The sequence below is a fragment of the Oncorhynchus gorbuscha genome, unplaced genomic scaffold (genome assembly GCF_021184085.1).
Source record: "Oncorhynchus gorbuscha isolate QuinsamMale2020 ecotype Even-year unplaced genomic scaffold, OgorEven_v1.0 Un_scaffold_556, whole genome shotgun sequence".
NCBI lineage: Eukaryota > Metazoa > Chordata > Actinopteri > Salmoniformes > Salmonidae > Oncorhynchus > Oncorhynchus gorbuscha.
The window spans coordinates 159248-178750 of NW_025745389.1; the positions used below are offsets into that span (position 1 = coordinate 159248).

General features: G+C 46.0%; 1 protein-coding gene across 4 annotated transcripts in view; it reads right to left on the reverse strand.

Annotated features, from left to right (window-relative positions):
• Positions 1 to 3547: 3547 nt before the first annotated feature.
• The window catches only part of LOC124018668 (kinesin-like protein KIF21A), an 81874-nt gene continuing 65918 nt past the window's right edge, over positions 3548 to 19503 (reverse strand). For 3 of the 4 annotated variants that reach the window (XM_046334008.1, XM_046334005.1, XM_046334007.1), the window contains 4 exons: positions 16325 to 16442; positions 15893 to 16063; positions 6978 to 7177; positions 3548 to 6573 (listed from right to left, as the gene is read on the reverse strand). In XM_046334008.1, the coding sequence (XP_046189964.1) occupies positions 6480 to 6573; positions 6978 to 7177; positions 15893 to 16063; positions 16325 to 16442 (583 nt within the window). In that variant the 3' untranslated portion in view covers positions 3548 to 6479. The remainder of the gene's footprint in view (positions 6574 to 6977; positions 7178 to 15892; positions 16064 to 16324; positions 16443 to 19503) is intronic. The other variant, XM_046334004.1, reaches the window with a different exon arrangement.

The following is a 19503-nucleotide window of genomic DNA, read 5'->3' on the forward strand; positions in this document are numbered from 1 at the left end:
TTCACCAACTACTTCTCTGATAGAGTTCAATGTGTCAAATCGGAGGGCCTGTTGTCCGGGCCTCTGGCAGTCTCTATGGGGGTGCCACAGGGTTCCATTCTTGGACCGACTCTCTTCTCTGTATACATCAATGATGTCGCTCTTGCTGCTGGTGAGTCTCTGATCCACCTCTACGCAGACGACACCATTCTGTATACTTCTGGCCCTTCTTTGGACACTGTGTTAACAACCCTCCAGCCGAGCTTCAATGCCATACAACTCTCCTTCCGTGGCCTCCAATTGCTCTTAAATACAAGTAAAACTAAATGCATGCTCTTCAACCGATCACTGCCTGCACCTGCCCGCCCGTTCAACATCACTACTCTGGACGGTTCTGACTTAGAATATGTGGACAACTACAAATCCCTAGGTGTCTGGTTAGACTGTAAACTCTCCTTCCAGACTCACATCAAACATCTCCAATCCAGTTAAATCTAGAATTTGTTTTCTATTTCGCAACAAAGCATCCTTCACTCATGCTGCCAAACATACCCTTGTAAAGCTGACCATCCTACCGATCCTCGACTTCGGCGATGTCATTTACAAAATAGCCTCCAATACCCTACTGACTAAATTGGATGCAGTCTACCACAGTGCCATCCATTTTGTCACCAAAGCCCCATCTACTACCCACCACTGCGACCTGTACGCTCTCGTTGGCTGGCCCTCGCTTCATACTCGTCGCCAAACCCACTGGCTTCAGGTCATCTACAAGACCCTGCAAGGAAAAGTTCCCCCTTATCTCAACTCGCTGGTCACCATAGCAGCACCCACCTGTAGCACGCGCTCCAGCAGGTATATCTCTCTGGTCACCCCTAAAACCAATTCTTCCTTTGGCCGCCTCTCCTTCCAGTTCTCTGCTGCCAATGACTGGAACGAACTACAAAAATCTCTGAAACTGGAAACACTTATCTCCCTCACTAGCTTTAAGCACCAGCTGTCAGAGCAGCTCACAGATAACTGCACCTGTACATACCCCATCTATAATTTAGCCCAAACAACTACCTCTTTCCCAACTGTATTTAATTTATTTATTTATTTTGCTCCTTTGCACCCCATTATTTTTATGTCTACTTTGCACATTCTTCCATTGCAAAACTACCATTCCAGTGTTTTACTTGCTATATTGTATTTACTTTGCCACCATGGCCTTTTTTGCCTTTACCTCCCTTCTCACCTCATTTGCTCACATTGTATATAGACTTGTTTATACTGTATTATTGACTGTATGTTTGTTTTACTCCATGTGTAACTCTGTGTCGTTGTATCTGTCGAACTGCTTTGCTTTATCTTGGCCAGGTCGCAATTGTAAATGAGAACTTGTTCTCAACTTGCCTACCTGGTTAAATAAAGGTGAAATAAAAATAAATAAAAAACACGGGGGCCCCACAAGGGTGCGTTCTGAGCCCTCTCCTTTACTCCCTGTTCACCCATGACTGCGTGGCCATGCACACCTCCAACTCAATCATCACGTTTGCAGACAACACTTCAGTGGCAGGCTTGATTGCCAACAACGACGAGACGGCCTACAGGGAGGAGGTGAGGACCCTCAGAGTGTAGTGTCAGGAAAATAACCTCACACTCAACGTCAACAAAACAAAGGAGATGATCATGGACAGGAAACAGCAGAGGGAGCACCCTCCTATTCACATCGACGGGACAGTAGTGGAGAAGGTGGAAAGTTAAGTTCCTCAGCGTACACATCACGGACAAACTGAAATGGTCCACCCACACAGACAGCGTGGTGAAGAAGGTGCAACAGCGCCTCTTCAACCTCAGGAGGCTGATGAAATTTGGCTTGTCACCAAAAACACAAACTTTTACAGATGCACAATGTCGGGCTGTATCACCGCCTGGTACGGTAACTGCTCCGCCCACAACCGTAAGGCTCTCCAGAGGGTAGTGAGGTCTGCACAACGTATCACCGGGGGTTAACTACCTGCCCTCCAGGACACCTACACCACTCGATGTCACAGGAAGGCCAAAAAGATCATCAAGGACAACAACCACCCGAGCCACTGCCTGTTCACCCCGCTATCATCCAGAAGGCGAGGTTAGTACAGATGCATCAAACCTGGGACCGAGAGACTGAAAATATTTTATTATAAAAAATTACATGTAATAAATGTATCACTAGTCACTTTAAACAATGTCACTTTACATAATGTTTACATACCCTACATTACTCATCTCATATGTATGTACTGTACTATATATACTATACCATCTACTTCATCTTGCCTATGCCGTTCGGTCATCGCTCATCCAAAAACTTATATGTACATATTCTTATTCATTCCTTTACACTTGTGTGTATAAGGTAGTTGTTGTGAAATTGTTAGATTACTTGTTAGATATTACTGCATGGTCAAAACTAGAAGCACAAGCATTTTGCTACACTCGCATTAAAATCTGCTAACCATGTGTATGTGACCAATGAAATTTGATTTGCAGTACCGGTCAAAAGTTAGGACACCTACTCATTCCAGGGTTTTTCTTTATTTGGACTTTTTTCTTCATTGTAGAATAATAGTGAAGACATCAAAACTATGAAATAACACATATGGAATCATGTTGTAACCAAAAAACTGTTAAACAAATCAAAATATATTTTAGATTCTATAAAGTACCCACCCTTTGCCTTGATGACAGCTTTGCACACTCTTGGCATTTTCTCAACCAGGTGACTACCTCATAAAGCTGGTTGAGAGAATGCAAAGAGTGTGCAAAACTGTCATCAAGGCAAAGGATCTAAAATAAAAATATATATTTGGATTAGTTTAACACTTTTTTTGGTTACTACATGATTCCATATGTGTTATTTCATAGTTGTGTTGTCTTCACTACTATTCTACAATGTAGAAAATAGTCAAAATTAAGAAAAACCCTTGAGATAGGTGTGTACAAACTTTCGACTGGTACTGTATATTACCTTTTAATTTAGCATGAACACAACCAGCCATTACAGTAGCCATTGACCTTCCTGAGTAAACAGTAAACAGTAGCCTACCTGAGCCTGGTCATCCACCCCCCAAAAAACAGCATCCAAACAGTGCACTGCTGAAATAGTGCATTTTGCTCATGACAAAGTAAACAAGCACTGCAAATAGTGTGGGGCTGCACTTATCTTTTGCACAAAAGATGAATCATTATGAACGGATGAATACATTGAAAGCATTATAAACTTTGTCTCGTAACTATTCTTTTTAACCTGAATTATAGTTATGATTACAAAACTCCTTGGTCATCTATAACATAAGCATTCTTTTTTTCTAGTTCAATGGTCAGGACACCTGTACTGATGTGTTCCATGATACAAATTAAACAATATCCTCTGAGATAAAATCCTCCTGAGCAAAACCACAGCTATTAAATAATTTACAGTTCAATTTAGTGTATTTTCACTTGCAAAGTGCTTGCAACAAACTGATAACCATGGAACTGGAACTTCAGAGACCTCTTTTCCACTCTGTAGCTCTAAAATATTCACCATAGACCCTGACATTGAAATGCCATATCATCACAAATACCATCAGGTATAAACATGTCCAAAACATCAAGGGCCGGTTTTATAGACACAGCTAAAGCCTATAGTTCTGGACTAAAAAGCATTCTCAATGGAGATTCTCAGGAAAACCAGCCCTTACAGTACAGCAATCATTGATCTACTCCAGTACGGATTTCTGTTTAATACGACACTAGTTAGTTCGAAAATAGTCCGATTTTGTTCTGGGTATATCCAGATAAGTTACAAGGGATAAGCTACAAGTAAATTACAGTTTTCACTTGCATGTGTGTGCTCCAAAATGTTATTGTAAGCAATAAGGTCATTACAATGAGCCTTCAGATTTTGACACCAAGGGAGCCCCGGGAGACATTAATGTGCATCCCAAATTTCACCCCATTTGCTAGTGCACTGGTCAAAAGTAGTGCATTTATATAGGGAATAGGTTGCCAGTTGGGACAAATTCTTAAGCTCTCCTGTAGTTGTCATACCTCCTGTTCATCCATGTGTGACCTAGCTGGACAACCGCTCGGGTATGCTTTGCTTGTTGATGAATTACAAATTACACTACTGCCATCTAGTGGATACATCTGGTTAGCCTAAGGTGTTCTTTGAAGAGGTATATTTTGAAACCTTGCTTCCTTCCTTTGAGTAAGAATAGCTTTTATTGGTGTAGGTGAATGCTACGAGGTGGAAACCTTGCTTTAACCTATCCAATCAGGTTAGTTTGGATCAGTGAATGCTACAGCCCCAATCACTGTAGTGCCCTTCTTCTTCAGTGCTCTCCCCACACTTCCAATCTTCAAATCCCAACCCCTCCCTCAAAAGTAACAGGACCCAGGTGACCACACACAGGGTACTTGCTGGTTTTTGACAGATGACATTTATTATTTCGCCAGGCATCTGACATTAGATCTGCTACAGTACAGAGTCAGCCATTTTAGGGAATGACATCTACAGCAAAACTCCAGAGGGGAACCCAGGACTGGTTTGAATACATACAGCTTCTTTCAACAGAACAATTCAATAAAATCAGAGCAGGGCTGCATCTGAAAATGGCACCCTGTTCCCTTTATAGTGCACAACTTCTGAACAGCATCCATGGGTCCTGGTCAAATGTAGTGCACTATGCAATAGGGTGCCATTTTGGATGCATCCCCAGGAAACATAACAGGCTGACTCAGGGCCAGGGAGAGGGGTTCTGTTCAAAAGAGATGAGTGCTGTTAGAACACAGTCTCCCAATTCTGGTCATTTGTTACCCATTCGGGAGCGCAATTTGGTGATCAACAAAACAAACCTTCAGTTTATTTCTTTGTATAATACTGTTTACTATTGCACTATGCAATAGGGTGCCATTTTGGATGCATCCCCAGGAAACATAACAGGCTGACTCGGGGCCAGGGAGAGGGGTTCTGTTCAAAAGAGATGAGTGCTGTTAGAACACAGTCTCCCAATTCTGGTCATTTGTTACCCATTCGGGAGCGCAATTTGGTGATCAACAAAACAAACCTTCAGTTTATTTCTTTGTATAATACTGTTTACGTATACACATATTGTGTTGGCTGCTGCTCCTACTACTTTAACATTCAATAGTCTCAGCAGATAGTGGATCCAATATATCATTTGAGAGTTAGTTCAGCTCACACCAATCACAAATAGGCCAGTTGAAATGTACAGCAAAACTGACACATACACGATAAAACCCCGGTCATAGGGGTCTTCCCAGACCAGGATTGGGAGAGCTTTACAGTACAGGCACAGATAAAAGGCTCCTCTCTTCCTCACACTTCAGACTATTATATAAAGTATGTAACTACGGTTACCAAGTGTATCTCACCTGGAGTCCAGAACAGAAGCGCCCTCTATGGGTCATAGGTGAGCAAACAACTTAGCAGCAAGGGCATTAGGTTAGTTATTAACTTATTAGAGGGAATAGCATCAAGTGGAAAATCATACATTTGCTAAATGACGAGTAGTGGACAAGTGAAGAGAGTCAGTGTATCCTCAAAGAGACATTGTATTTGCACATAGAGAGTAAGGAAGGACTAAGTGTAAAGACTAAGGAAGCAGAGAGGTGACTGACTGAAGGTGTTTTGCTAGTGGCTACAAGAGTAGTGTTAGTTAATGTACAGTATCCAGTTCACAGGTAAAGTACAAGAGAAGTTTCATGATTTGGTCACCCATGGAAAGCGGGTGCTGAATTCAAAGCAAAAGAACATCAAAACCGAGCGACTTAAGGGGGTGTTAGTTCACGTAAAGCCACGTTGATATCACGTAAGGGACAGCAGGGTTGAGGAGAGTGGTTCTGCTTATAATGCAGAAGAAAGGCATCTCTTCCTTTGCTGGTCCGGGTCTGGTCTGAGAACCAGGTCCGGGTCTTGAAGGCCTGCGACAAAGCCCGGTCTTTACCTTCCTCTCATCTAATTTCCCCAGCACAGAAAAACACTCAAGATCTGCCTCTATTTGTGTTTGTGTTTGTGTGTGTGTGTGTGTGTGTGTGTGTGTGTGTGTGTGTGTGTGTGTGTGTGTGTGTGTGTGTGTGTGTGTGTGTGTGTGTGTGTGTGTGTGTGTGTGTGTGTGTGTGTGTGTGTGTGTGTGTGTGCGTGCTCACTCCATACTTGATACGAGCGAAGACGGAAGGATGTCTATGAAGCAAAAATAGTGTTTATTCTGCACAGGCCAGTGCTACGGCCACACAGGTTAGACTAGATACATTTAGCTAGGGAGACATTTTCTAGGGATAAATCTACAGTATCTCACTTTGGAAAACGACTACAGCTACTTTTGCTGAGATAAGATTCCATTCTTGGTGACTGTTGTCTTGGTTAGAGTATGTGGGGGCTGGGGGTGGTTTCCAAGGCTAAGGGTCAGAGGTCAAAGTGCTAGTCAGCAGCATCCCAGGTTTAGGGTCACGGTGGGAGGTCCCGGCCATGTTCAGTTACTGGCCACCTCATCAGCTGTGTCCGCCGTCGTGTCTAAGGTGCTGTCGAGTCCGCCCCGGGCACGCCAGATCTTCACTGTTCGATCACTATCAAATTACAGAGCAGAAAAACTGTGTTACTGCAATGGCTGTATCCAGGCTATTGTGTGTGTTTGTGTGTGAGTCAATCACCACCTTCCGGAGACACCTGAAACCCCACCTGAAACCCCATTTAGCAGACGCTTTAAGGAATACATTCTAGGGGTGGTCCCGGGGATAGGATAAATCGCCATGCTCTAAACTGAGCTACAGAAGGACCTCTTCTTATAAGTAATCCCCCACCCCCCTTTAAGATTTAGATGCACTATTGTAAAGTGACTGTTCCACTCGATGTCATAAGGTGAATGCACCAATTTGTAAGTCGCTCTGGATAAGAGCGTCTGCTAAATGACTTAAATGTAATGTAAATGTGTGTCTGCCTGTCATTCTGTCTGTGTGGTTCTGTGACTCACTCAGATGCTGTGAAGAGGTGGCTGCTATTGGTGGAGATGCCGTTGATGGGGCTCTCGTGGCCCTTGAGTTCCCCAAGGGCCCCCAGTGTGTCTGCGTGCCACAGCTTGAGCACCCCTCCTCTACAGCCGCTCAGCAGGGCCGGAGAGCCAGGCACCACACCCAGGGCACACACCCAGTCACGATGGGCGTTGGGCACTTGCTGTTAAGACATAGACAACATAGTACATACAGATTCTGTTTTCCATTCAACTATTTTGCAGGTTAGCAGTTTTTTCAAACAGCTTCCCAGTTAAAATACCTGGCATCGCGCCTCCCCCAAAAGCATGATTCACCAAAATAGTTTGTAAGTTTTAGGTACTTTTATTTTTTAAGGGGTAGATCAGCTTTAATACTGCAGATAGAATGTAGCTTCCATCAATGTAATTGTCTGCATAATTTCCAATCCCCCATATACAGTGCCTTGCGAAGAATATATTATATACAGTACCAGTCAAAAGTTTGGACACATCTACTCATTCAAGAGTTTCTTTATTTTTTACTATTTTCTACATTGTAGAATAATAGTGAAGACGTCAACACTATGAAATAACACATATGGAATCATGTAGTAACCAAAAAAGTGTTAAACTAATCAAAACATATTTTAGATTCTTCAAAGTAGCCATCCGTTGCCTTGATGACAGCTTTGCACACTCTTGGCATTCTCTCAACCAGCTTCACCTGGAATGCTTTTCCAATAAACTTAAAGGAGTTCCCACATATGCTGAGCACCCGTCCAGACACTGTTCTTGTTTTGTTTCATGTTCGTTTTCCATTAAATGTTCACTCCCTGTACTTGCTTTTCTTGTTTTCCATTCATCCCCTGCACGAATGCGCACCAGATTATAGGCGCTCCTAAAGTCCAGTTTTGTGAAGTACTGTGCCCCATGCATTTTTTTTGACAATGGTTGGAATGAGGGGTAAAGGATAGCTGAACTTGATGATGGCATTCAGTGTACTCCAGCGTCGGACATTATAGAATGCTGTGGTAGCCATGTTGGGTAAGTGTGCCTTGAATTCTAAATAAATCAGACAGTGTTACCAGCAAAGCACCTCCACACAATCACACCTCCTCCATGCTTCACAGTGGGAACCACACGTGGAGATCATCCATTCACCTACTCTGTGTCTTACAAAGACCCAGTGTTTGGAACCGAAAAACTCAAATTTGGACCGGTCTAATGTCTATTGCTCGTGTTTCTTGGCCCAATCAAGTCTCCTCTTCTTATTGGTGTCCTTTAGTAGTGGTTTCTTTGCAGCAATTCGACCATGAAGGCCTGATTTACGCAGTCTCCTCTGAACAGTTGATGTTGAGATGTGTCTATTACTTGAAATATGTGAAGCATTTACTTGGGCTGCAATTTCTGAGGCTGGTAACTCTAACTTATCCTCTGCAGCAGAGGTAACTCTGGGTCTTCCTTTCCTGTGGCGGTCCTCATGAGAGCCAGTTTCATGATAGCGCTGGATGGTTTTTGAGACTGCACTTGAAGAAACTTTGAAAGATCTTGAAATTTTCCGGATTGACTGACCTTCATGTCTTAAAGTCTTTTGTCTTTGCCTATTTGAGCTGTTCTTGCCATAATAATCAACAGAGAGTTGTGAATGGTACGTTACCCCATTAACCCTCCTCAGGACTTGAAACGGTCCCACAAACTGCAGGCTCAGCTTCCGCGGGCTCAGCTTCCTCAGCGCACCGAATCCACTCATCCACCGCAGGAGCCTCGGTTTGGTTCGGATGCCAAGGTGCCAGGGCTGGCTGATACCCCAACACACATTGGAAAGGAGTGAGGTTAGTGGAGGTGTGGCAGAGGGAATTCTGCACATACTCCACCCAAGGTAGAAAATCCAACCACTCCCTCGGCCGATCCTGACAGTAACACCGCAGGAACCTGCCCAACTCCTGGTTGACCCTCTCCACCTGCCATTTGCATGAGGCCGATACCCGGAGGTGAGACTGACCGTGACCCCCAGGTGTTCCATGAACTCCTTCCATACCTGTGAGGTGAACCGAAGGCCATGATCTGACAATATCCTCCAGGATCCAGTAGTGCCAGAAGATGTACGTAAAAAGAGCCTCCGCCGTCTGCATGGCCGACCGAAGCCCAGGCAGGTAAACCGGTCCACAATGATGAGAATGGTGGTGTTCCCCTGGGAGGGCCGTTGTAGAACCGGCAGGGGAAGGAGTTTTCCATAGGGGAGGCGTGTGGGTGTCTTTGATTGAGCACAGATGGAGCATGAAGAGATGTAAACCTGTACGTCACTAGCCTAGATGGGCCACCAGTACTTCTCAGTTAGGCAGGCGATGGTACGGTCTATCCCAGGATGACCCGACACAGGTGCCGTGTGCGCCTAGGAAAGGAGACGGTGCCGCACACAGGAGGGATGATAGGGGTCTCCTCTCCCTGCCTCTCCTCTACATCTACAGAGGCGAGACAGGGTGTCAGCCTTCACATTCTTCGAGCCTGGCCTATAGAAATTGTGAATTGGAACCTGGCGAAGAATAGAGCCCACCTGGCCTGTCTCAGGTTTAGCCTCTTTGCTGCGCTGATGTACTCCAGGTTGCGGTGGTCCGTCCACACCAGGAAAGGCTGTTTGGACCCCTCAAGCCAATGCCCCCAAGCCTTCAGAGTATTCTTGACCACCAAGAGTTCCCGGTCCCCTACATCATAGTTCCTCTGGGCAGGGCTCAGCTGCTTAGAGTAGAAAGCGCAGGGTCGCAGCTTTGGAGGGGTTCCGGTACGCTGAGACAGCACTGCCCTGACTCTTACTTCAGAGACATCCACCTCGACGATGAAGGGGAGTGAGGGGTTGGGATGTGCCAACACAGGAGCAATGGTGAAACGTGCCTTCAGCATCTCAAATGCCCTCTCCACCTCCGCCGTCCAATGAAGCCGCTGGGGACCTCCTCTCAGCAGGGAGGTAAGAGGCACGATCACCGCACTGAAGCCCCGGATGAACCCCCGGAAATAGTTGGCGAACCCAGTAATCACTGGACTGCTTTCACAGAGTTAGGGATGGGCCATGACCCGACTGCGCTGACGCGTTTCTCCTCCATCTCCACTCCCTCCGTGGAGATGAGATAGCCCAGATAGCCAGAGGACACGGACCACTCTCCTGTTTAACATATAGACCATGCTCCAACAGTCTTCTCAGCACAGACCTGACTAACGAGACATGCTGGACTCGGTCAGCAGAATAGACAAAAATGTAATCTATATCAACCACTATGCCCCGTCCCAGCATGTCCTGAAACACTTTGTTAATGAAGGCCTGGAAAACTGAAGGAGCATTAGATAGGCCAAAGAGCATTACGAGATACTCGTAATGACCCATGATCGTGGAAAAAGCAGTCTTCCATTCATCGCCTGCACGAATGCGCACCAGATTATAGGCGCTCCTAAAGTCCAGTTTTGTGAAGTACTGTGCCCCGTGCATTTTTTCGACAATGGTTGGAATGAGGGGTAAAGGATAGCTGAACTTGATGATGGCATTCAGTGTTCGATAATCAGTTCAAGGGCACAGTCCCCCATCTTTGTTCTTGACAAAAAATTACCTTTTTATTTTTTTTTTTATTACCTTACCTTTATTACACCTTTATTTAACCAGGTAGGCTAGTTGAGAACAAGTTCTCATTTGCAACTGCGACCTGGCCAAGATAAAGCATAGCAGTGTGAACAGACAACACAGTTACACATGGAGTAAACAAGTCAATAACACGGTAGACAAAAAAGAGAGTCTATATACATTGTGTGCAAAAGGCATGAGGAGGTAGGCAGATTTTGCAGATTAACACTGGAGTGATAAATGATCAGATGGTCGTGTACAGGTAGAGATATTGGTGTGCAAAAGAGCAGAAAAGTAAATAAATATAAACAGTATGGGGATGAGGTAGGTAAAATTGGGTGGGCTATTTACCGAGAGACTATGTACAGCTGCAGCGATTGGTTAGCTGCTCAGATAGCAAATGTTTGAAGTTGGTGAGGGAGATAAAAGTCTCCAACTTCATCGATTTTTCAATTCGTTCCAGTCACAGGCAGCAGAGAACTGGAACGAAAGGCGGCCAAAATGAGGTGTTGGCTTTAGGGATGATCAGTGAGATACACCTGCTGGAGCGCGTGCTACGGGTGGGTGTTGCCATCGTGACCAGTGAACTGAGATAAGGCGGAGCTTTACCTAGCATGGACTTGTAGATGACCTGGAGCCAGTGGGTCTGGCGACGAATATGTAGCGAGGGCCAGCCGACTAGAGCATACAGGTCGCAGTGGTGGGTGGTATAAGGTGCTTTAGTAACATGACGTATGGCACTGTGATAAACTGCATCCAGTTTTCTGAGTAGAGTATTGGAAGCTATTTTGTAGATGACATCGCCGAAGTCGAGGATCGGTAGGATAGTCAGTTTTACTAGGGTAAGTTTGGCGGCGTGAGTTAGGCTTTGTTTGATATGAGTCTGGAAGGAGAGTTTACAGTCTAGCCAGACACCTAGGTACTTATAGATGTCCACATATTCTAGGTCGGAACCATCCAGGGTGGTGATGCTAGTCGGGCGTGTGGGTGCAGGCAGCGAACGGTTGAAAAGCATGCATTTGATTTTACTAGCGTTTAAGAGCAGTTGGAGGCCACGGAAGGAGTGTTGCATGGCATTGAAGCTCGTTTGGAGGTTAGATAGCACAGTGTCCAAGGATGGACCGGAAGTATACAGAATGGTGTCGTCTGCGTAGAGGTGGATCAGGGAATCGCCCGCAGCAAGAGCAACATCATTGATATATACAGAAAAAGAGTCGGCCCGAGAATTGAACCCTGTGGCACCCCCATAGAGACTGCCAGAGGACCGGACAGCATGCCCTCCGATTTGACACACTGAACTCTGTCTGCAAAGTAGTTGGTGAACCAGGCAAGGCAGTCATCAGAAAAACCGAGGCTACTGAGTCTGCCGATAAGAATATGGTGATTAACAGAGTCGAAAGCCTTGGCCAGTTCGATGAAGACGGCTGCACAGTACTGTCTTTTATCGATGGCGGTTATGATATCATTTAGTACCTTGAGCGTGGCTGGTCACATAGAGTGGTGGATAAAACTCTGCTGGAGACTCTCCTGTACATAGGTCTCCATGGCCTCGGTCTCCGCATAGGAGAGGGGATAGACATGTCCTCTCGGGAGGGCTGCGTCAGACAACAGGTCAATGGCACAGTCCCAGGGGCGATGGGGAGGTAGGCATGTAGCCTGGGTCTTTGAAAAAACCCAGTGCAGATCCTGGTGCTCCTCCGGGAAATCCACTTGAGGTGCACAGTCCGGACTGTGCAGTGGCGTTGACAGACACCGCGAGACACCTCCCCTGACACTCCTGCAACCAACCCAGCAGTCTTCTCTCAGACCAAGAAATAACGGGGTTATGCAAACTCAACCAGGGGAGACCTACAACAATGGGGTGCGTGTGGGTGTTTATAATCAAGAAAGTGATCTGTTCTGAATGAGTGTCATGGGTCACCCATGACACTCATTCAGAAAAGATCACTCTGAAACAGAAACAGTAATGTGATGTACGAGACCTGTCCCTATTGGACGATTATCCAGGGCTCGGACTGGAATGGGTGACTGTAGGGGAACCAATGGAATGCTTAATGCAGTGGCCAGTGCGCTATCTAAGAGATTCCCGGTAGCCCCGGAATCAATCAGAGCTAACGGGAGTGAAGGGCTAGGGTACTCAGGGAATTTAATGGGAAAACACACTGGTTGATTTGACAGACAAGGAAAGGAGACCTTGCCTCCTACCTGAGTTGGTGCAGGGGAATTCCCTGGTTTGCCACCTCCTAATGGATAGAGAGCAGGTCGGGGAGAAATTACCCCCTTCGCCACAATAGAAGCAGAGACCCAGATTCCTCCTTCTCCTATGCTCTGCCTCGGGCAAACATGCCGAGCCCACCTCCATTGGCTCTGGCCACAGAGCAGGGTAGCCATGGGCTCCGAATTCCACGCAGGTCTTCTTCGGGACTGCAGGAGGTTGTCCAACCGGATCACCATGCTGATGAGCTGGTTGAATGACAGGTTGACATCACGGCTGGCTAACTCCAGCTGTACCTCCTTCCGCAGTCCGCTGCGGAAAACGGCGACCAGAGCCGACTCGTTCCAATCGGTGGAGGCGGCGATGGTCTGGTACTCCAGGGCGAACTCCGAGGTGGTCCTAGATCCCTGGCGTAGTCGGAGTCGACGCTCAACCTCCTCTCGGCCCTCCACAGGATTATCAAACACCAAGGGGAAGAGGAGGGTGAAGCGCTCGTAGGACTCGACCTTGGGTCCGCCCGTCTCCCAGACCGCGGCACCCCAGTCCAGAGCCCGTCCGGTCAGTGCCTAGATGACGGTGGCAACCCTGTCACTTCCTGAAACAGCCCCAGCGTAGAGAGCGAGGTACAGGTTGCATGTAGAAGGAACCCCTTGCATCTTGCTGGTGCGCCGTTGAAACGCTCCGGGAGGGACAGGGGAATACCACAGACCGGCTCAGAGGGAATGGAGGTTGGTCGTGGTGTGGGAGCTGGTACCGGGAACGGTATTGGAGACTGGAGGGACTGCACACTCCCCTCCAAGCGCAGGATGGTTGCCAGCACACTGTTCATGGTGATACCGAGTCTGGAGAGACAGTCCTCGTGGTGCTGTACTGTCCCTACAAAGGTCGCCAGCTCGGCCTTTCCTGCTGTCCCCATTTTGCGGGTCGGTTATTCTGTCACGCTGGTATAAAGGATTTGGAGACAGGCTCAGGAATACACAATAGGGTTTTTTAATACACCCAAGACAAACACGTATACAAAAACACTGGGCTGTACCCAAACAAAAGAGCGAGGGTAAACCTTGTTGAACGACACGGGACGATACCCGTAATACACAATATATAAAGCACGCAGCATAACAACTGCACCAACACATAGGTGCTCACACAACCAACGGACATTGGAAAAGAGGGCACAGATATAACATATTAATCAGGGGAAATGGGAACCAGGTGTGTGTAATCAGACAAGACAGTCCGGTGTCGATGATAATGAATCCCGTTCAGTGAAGCCTAGAAAGCCAGTGACGTAGTCCTCCGGAACAGGTGAATAGAATGAGCAGCAGTACCGGGGGGATCTGTGACAAGTACGTTTAACAAGGCACACTTGTGAATTGAAATGCATTCCAGGTGACTACATCATGAAGTTAGTTGAGAGGATGCCAAGAGTGCGCAAAGCTGTCATCAAGGCAAAGGGTAGCTACTTTGAAGAATCTCAAATATAAAACATATTTTGATTCGTTGAACACTTTTTTTTGTTACTACATGATTCCACATGTGTTATTTCATACTTTTGATGTCTTCACTATCATTCTACAATGTCGGAAATAATAAAAAATAAAGAAAAACTCTGGAGTGAGTAGGTGTGTTCAAACTTTTGACTGGTAATGTGTTTACATGTCTTTTAAAAATATATTTCCCTTTATTATTTTCCCCTAAACCTACCACCCATCCCCTAATTGGAGTAAACTAACGGACATAAACACTTAGGCTTCTACTTCCAGTTTATACATACTATAGATATTCTACAGACACAATGTATTTTACAATAATTATCTTTTGTTTGTTTTTAATCCAATCCTTCAGCTACCATCAACCCCTCCCATCTATCTCTGAAGCCCATCCAGTTTGATTTCTATTTTGCCATACATTTTTAACTATGCTGTTTCACAAAAGTTATGAACCTATATACGGACACAGTGTATTTTATACTAGTTATCTTGTTGTTTGTAATCCCACCCTTCAGCTCCACTCAACCCCTCCCATCTATTTCATTTTTTTCTTTCTATTTTACATATAGTTTTGAACTGTGCTGTGATGTTTCACAAAAGTGTTTCACACTGAACTTTTCTATTCTCATAGTTTCTAGAGATTGCAAATTTAAAAAACATTTTTTGCCTAAAGTATTATTATGTTATTGATTGAGTTACTATGACTTTTCAGGTCACCCAGTAGTGCTATCTGCAGAATTAGCTCCAGGTAAATGTAGCACTTCTTCAACCATTCCTGGACCTGTGACCAAAAACAAGCTACATATGGACAGTACTAAAATAAATGATCAAATGATTCGGTCTCTTCGTAGCAAAATCTGCAGAGCTGGGAACATTCTATTGGCTACAATCATTTTGTAGAATAATTTAAATAAAACAATTCTAAGTTTTGAATCCAAGGTTGTTTTGCGTATGAGATCATAAACCATGTGCCATGGAATCGGTACATCAAAAATCTCTTCCCAACTATTTTGCAATCTATATGGCACAGCTGTAAATTTTTTGGTCCTTAAATTAAACTGGTATACTTTTTATTTATCACAATTTCCTTTAACCAATTCAGTCTTTAATGCAGGGCCGACAGACTAGTTCCTTACTTTTTCCACCTACCACTTTCCTCTTCTATTTTTGTGGTAATGCTGCAATTAGTTGGTTGTAATTTTGGGTTGAGCAGACATGTACACATATTTTTGTTAGCTGCATGTGTGACAACTCCATCAGTCATATTTATGATATCAATTACAAAGATTATACCATTAATAAAAATAAAAATAAATGTATTAAAAAAAAATCTATTTGAGTTTAACAACAATATTTGTTGTATTATTTGTCTTTTCTGGTGGATTAAACTGAAATTGCAACCAACTTCCTATAGCTCGTTTTAAAAATAGCAATATTTTGGAGATTATTTCATTTTCAAATAGCCGAAAGTGAGAGGTTGTAATCTGAATAAAAGGCAAAAGGCCATTCTTGAACATGGGGTGAGACATTCTTACTAAACTGCCTTTTTTTTAATGACTGGATTCACCAAAATAGTCAGTGACACTTCCCCTTTCCCCTCTGTTACCTGCAGTAAGTCTTTGCGGTCTAGGTCCCACTTCTTAATGCCGTTGTCCCTGGAGCCGCTGAAGAGGACGTCCCCCTGCACCACCAAGGACTCGATGCCATCGTAGTGGGGAGGCTCAAAGTTGTGTGTGGGGCTGATAGCACCCAGGGCCCCCTCTGTCACATCAAACAGCTGCAACAGACAGTCCATCAACAACACTAGACAAGTCACAGCAAAGCGTTAGCCAGGCTAATTCCTATTGCATAGAAAACAAATACAAGAGCCAACATGATCCATATTCAAACATGAGACAACATGCAGAAAATAATCCCTGACCGAAACTTCAACACAATAAAACCATGTAGAGATGTAATATGGTGTGTGTGTGGCAGTTATCCTTTCAACAACGAATATACGCAGAACAGCCACACGCCATAACACACTCTCACACACCTTGATGTAATGGTCCTTGGATCCGCTGATGACCAGATCCTGACCGTTCCCACTCTGGTCCACAGTCAGACACATGACTGGACCCAGGTGACCAGTCAGCTTCCCTGTGGATACAAATCTGACCAAGAGAGAGGGAGGACAGTGGGCCTTTAACATGATAGCAATCTCCTGAGATGCACTGCTTTACGGCAAGACACTCACTAAGAGGACAGGCAAAGATCAACAAGGGAATATACGCAGAACAGCCACACGCCATAACGCCATGTTTTCCGGTTCCGGTTCCGGTTGGAGCGAGTGGTCGCATCTGCACGTCGCTCCAACACGGGTAGTTTTTCATTATATTTCATTATATCACAACGGTTTGATTTGTCTTATCTTAGCAATTTCTTCTCAGCTAGCTACATAGCCGTCTTTGTATCAAAGATAATTGCGTAATTATCGTATTTCGCCGTCCTAACGTAGTCTTCACTAGCCAGCTAGCTAACGTCCACTGATTAGCTGCACTGGAGAAACTGTTACACTCAACTGAACGACTTGATCAGTGTAGTGTTAGCTAGCTACATAGCTGTCTTTGCTGTCTTCGTATCATCGTATCATCGTATCCAAGATAATTGTGTTGTTTAGGTTTAGAGTGTGTAGTCTTAGAGTGATTATCTTAATTTACCGAGGTTAGCTAGCCAGCTATTTGTCGTCCTTAACGTAGGTGACTCTGCTAGCTAGCCAACAGCTAGCCAACGCTAGCCAACGTCTTCTGTATAGAACTCAACTACCCGGTCGCATTCACAGGTTGTATCACATTTTCACTTCATTTTCATTACAGTACAACGGTTTGATTTGTTTGATCGTAGCTAGCTACTTAGCTAGCTACATAGCCGTCTTTGTATCAAAGATAATTGTGTAGTCTAGAGCGATTTTCTAGGTTCGCTAGCCATCTATTGTCGTTCTTTTAACGCAACGTAACGTAAACAACACTGCTAGCTAGCCTGCTAGCCCCCGAATAGCAACACTGCAGAAACTATTACACTCAACGGAACGACTTGATTAGTGTAGTGTCAACAACGCACCCACTGCCAGCTGACCTAAGCAGTACTGTATCATTTTAATCATTTTAGTCAATAAGATTCTTGCTACGTAGCTTAACTTTCTGAACATTCGAGACGTGTAGTCCACTTGTCATTCCAATCTCCTTTGCATTAGCGTAGCCTCTTCTGTAGCCTGTCAACTATGTGTCGGTTTATCCCTGTTCTCTCCTCTCTGCACAGACCATACAAACGCTCCTCACCGCGTGGCCGCGGCCACCCTACTCTGGTGGTCCCAGCGCGCACGACCCACGTGGAGTTCCAGGTCTCCGGTAGCCTCTGGAACTGCCAATCTGCGGTCAACAAGGCAGAGTTCATCTCAGCCCATGCCTCCCTCCAGTCCCTCGACTTCTTGGCCCTGACGGAAACATGGATCACCACAGACAACACTGCTACTCCTACTGCTCTCTCTTCGTCCGCCCACGTGTTCTCGCACACCCCGAGAGCGTCTGGTCATGGTGGCACCGGGATCCTCATCTCTCCCAAGTGGTCATTCTCTCTTTCTCCCCTTACCCATCTGTCTATCGCCTCCTTTGAATTCCATGCTGTCACAGTTACTAGCCCTTTCAAGCTTAACATCCTTATCATTTATCGCCCTCCAGGTTCCTCGGAGAGTTCATCAATGAGCTTGATGCCTTGATAAGCTCCTTTCCTGAGGACGGCTCACCTCTCACAGTTCTGGGCGACTTTAACCTCCCCACGTCTACCTTTGACTCTTTCCTCTCTGCCTCCTTCTTTCCACTCCTCTCCTCTTTTGACCTCACCCTCTCACCTTCCCCCTACTCACAAGGCAGGCAATACGCTCGACCTCATCTTTACTAGATGCTGTTCTTCCACTAACCTCATTGCAACTCCCCTCCAAGTCTCCGACCACTGCCTTGTATCCTTTTCCCTCTCGCTCTCATCCAACACCTCCCACACTGCCCCTACTCGGATGGTATCGCGCCGTCCCAACCTTCGCTCTCTCTCCCCGCTACTCTCTCCTCTTCCATCCTATCATCTCTTCCCTCCGCTCAAACCTTCTCCCACCTATCTCCTGATTCTGCCTCCTCAACCCTCCTCTCTCTCCCTCTCTGCATCCCTTGACTCTCTATGTCCCCTATCCTCCAGGCCGGCTCGGTCCTCCCCTCCCGCTCCGTGGCTCGATGACTCATTGCGAGCTCACAGAACAGGGCTCCGGGCAGCCGAGCGGAAATGGAGGAAAACTGCCTCCCTGCGGACCTGGCATCCTTTCACTCCCTCCTCTCTACATTTTCCTCCTCTGTCTCTGCTGCTAAAGCCACTTTCTACCACGCTAAATTCCAAGCTTCTGCCTCCAACCCTAGGAAGCTCTTTGCCACCTTCTCCTCCCTCCTGAATCCTCCCCCCCCTCCCCCCCTCCTCCCTCTCTGCAGATGACTTCGTCAACCATTTTGAAAAGAAGGTCGACGACATCCGATCCTCGTTTGCTAAGTCAAACGACACCGCTGGTTCTGCTCACACTGCCCTACCCTGTGCTCTGACCTCTTTCTCCCCTCTCTCTCCAGATGAAATCTCGCGTCTTGTGACGGCCGGCCGCCCAACAACCTGCCCGCTTGACCCTATCCCCTCCTCTCTTCTCCAGACCATTTCCGGAGACCTTCTCCCTTACCTCACCTCGCTCATCAACTCATCCCTGACCGTTGGCTACGTCCCTTCCGTCTTCAAGAGAGCGAGAGTTGCACCCCTTCTGAAAAAACCTGATCCCTCCGATGTCAACAATTACAGACCAGTATCCCTTCTTTCTTTTCTCTCCAAAACTCTTGAACGTGCCGTCCTTGGCCAGCTCTCCCGCTATCTCTCTCTGAATGACCTTCTTGATCCAAATCAGTCAGGTTTCAAGACTAGTCATTCAACTGAGACTGCTCTCCTCTGTATCACGGAGGCGCTCCGCACTGCTAAAGCTAACTCTCTCTCCTCTGCTCTCATCCTTCTAGATCTATCGGCTGCCTTCGATACTGTGAACCATCAGATCCTCCTCTCCACCCTCTCCGAGTTGGGCATCTCCGGCGCGGCCCACGCTTGGATTGCGTCCTACCTGACAGGTCGCTCCTACCAGGTGGCGTGGCGAGAATCTGTCTC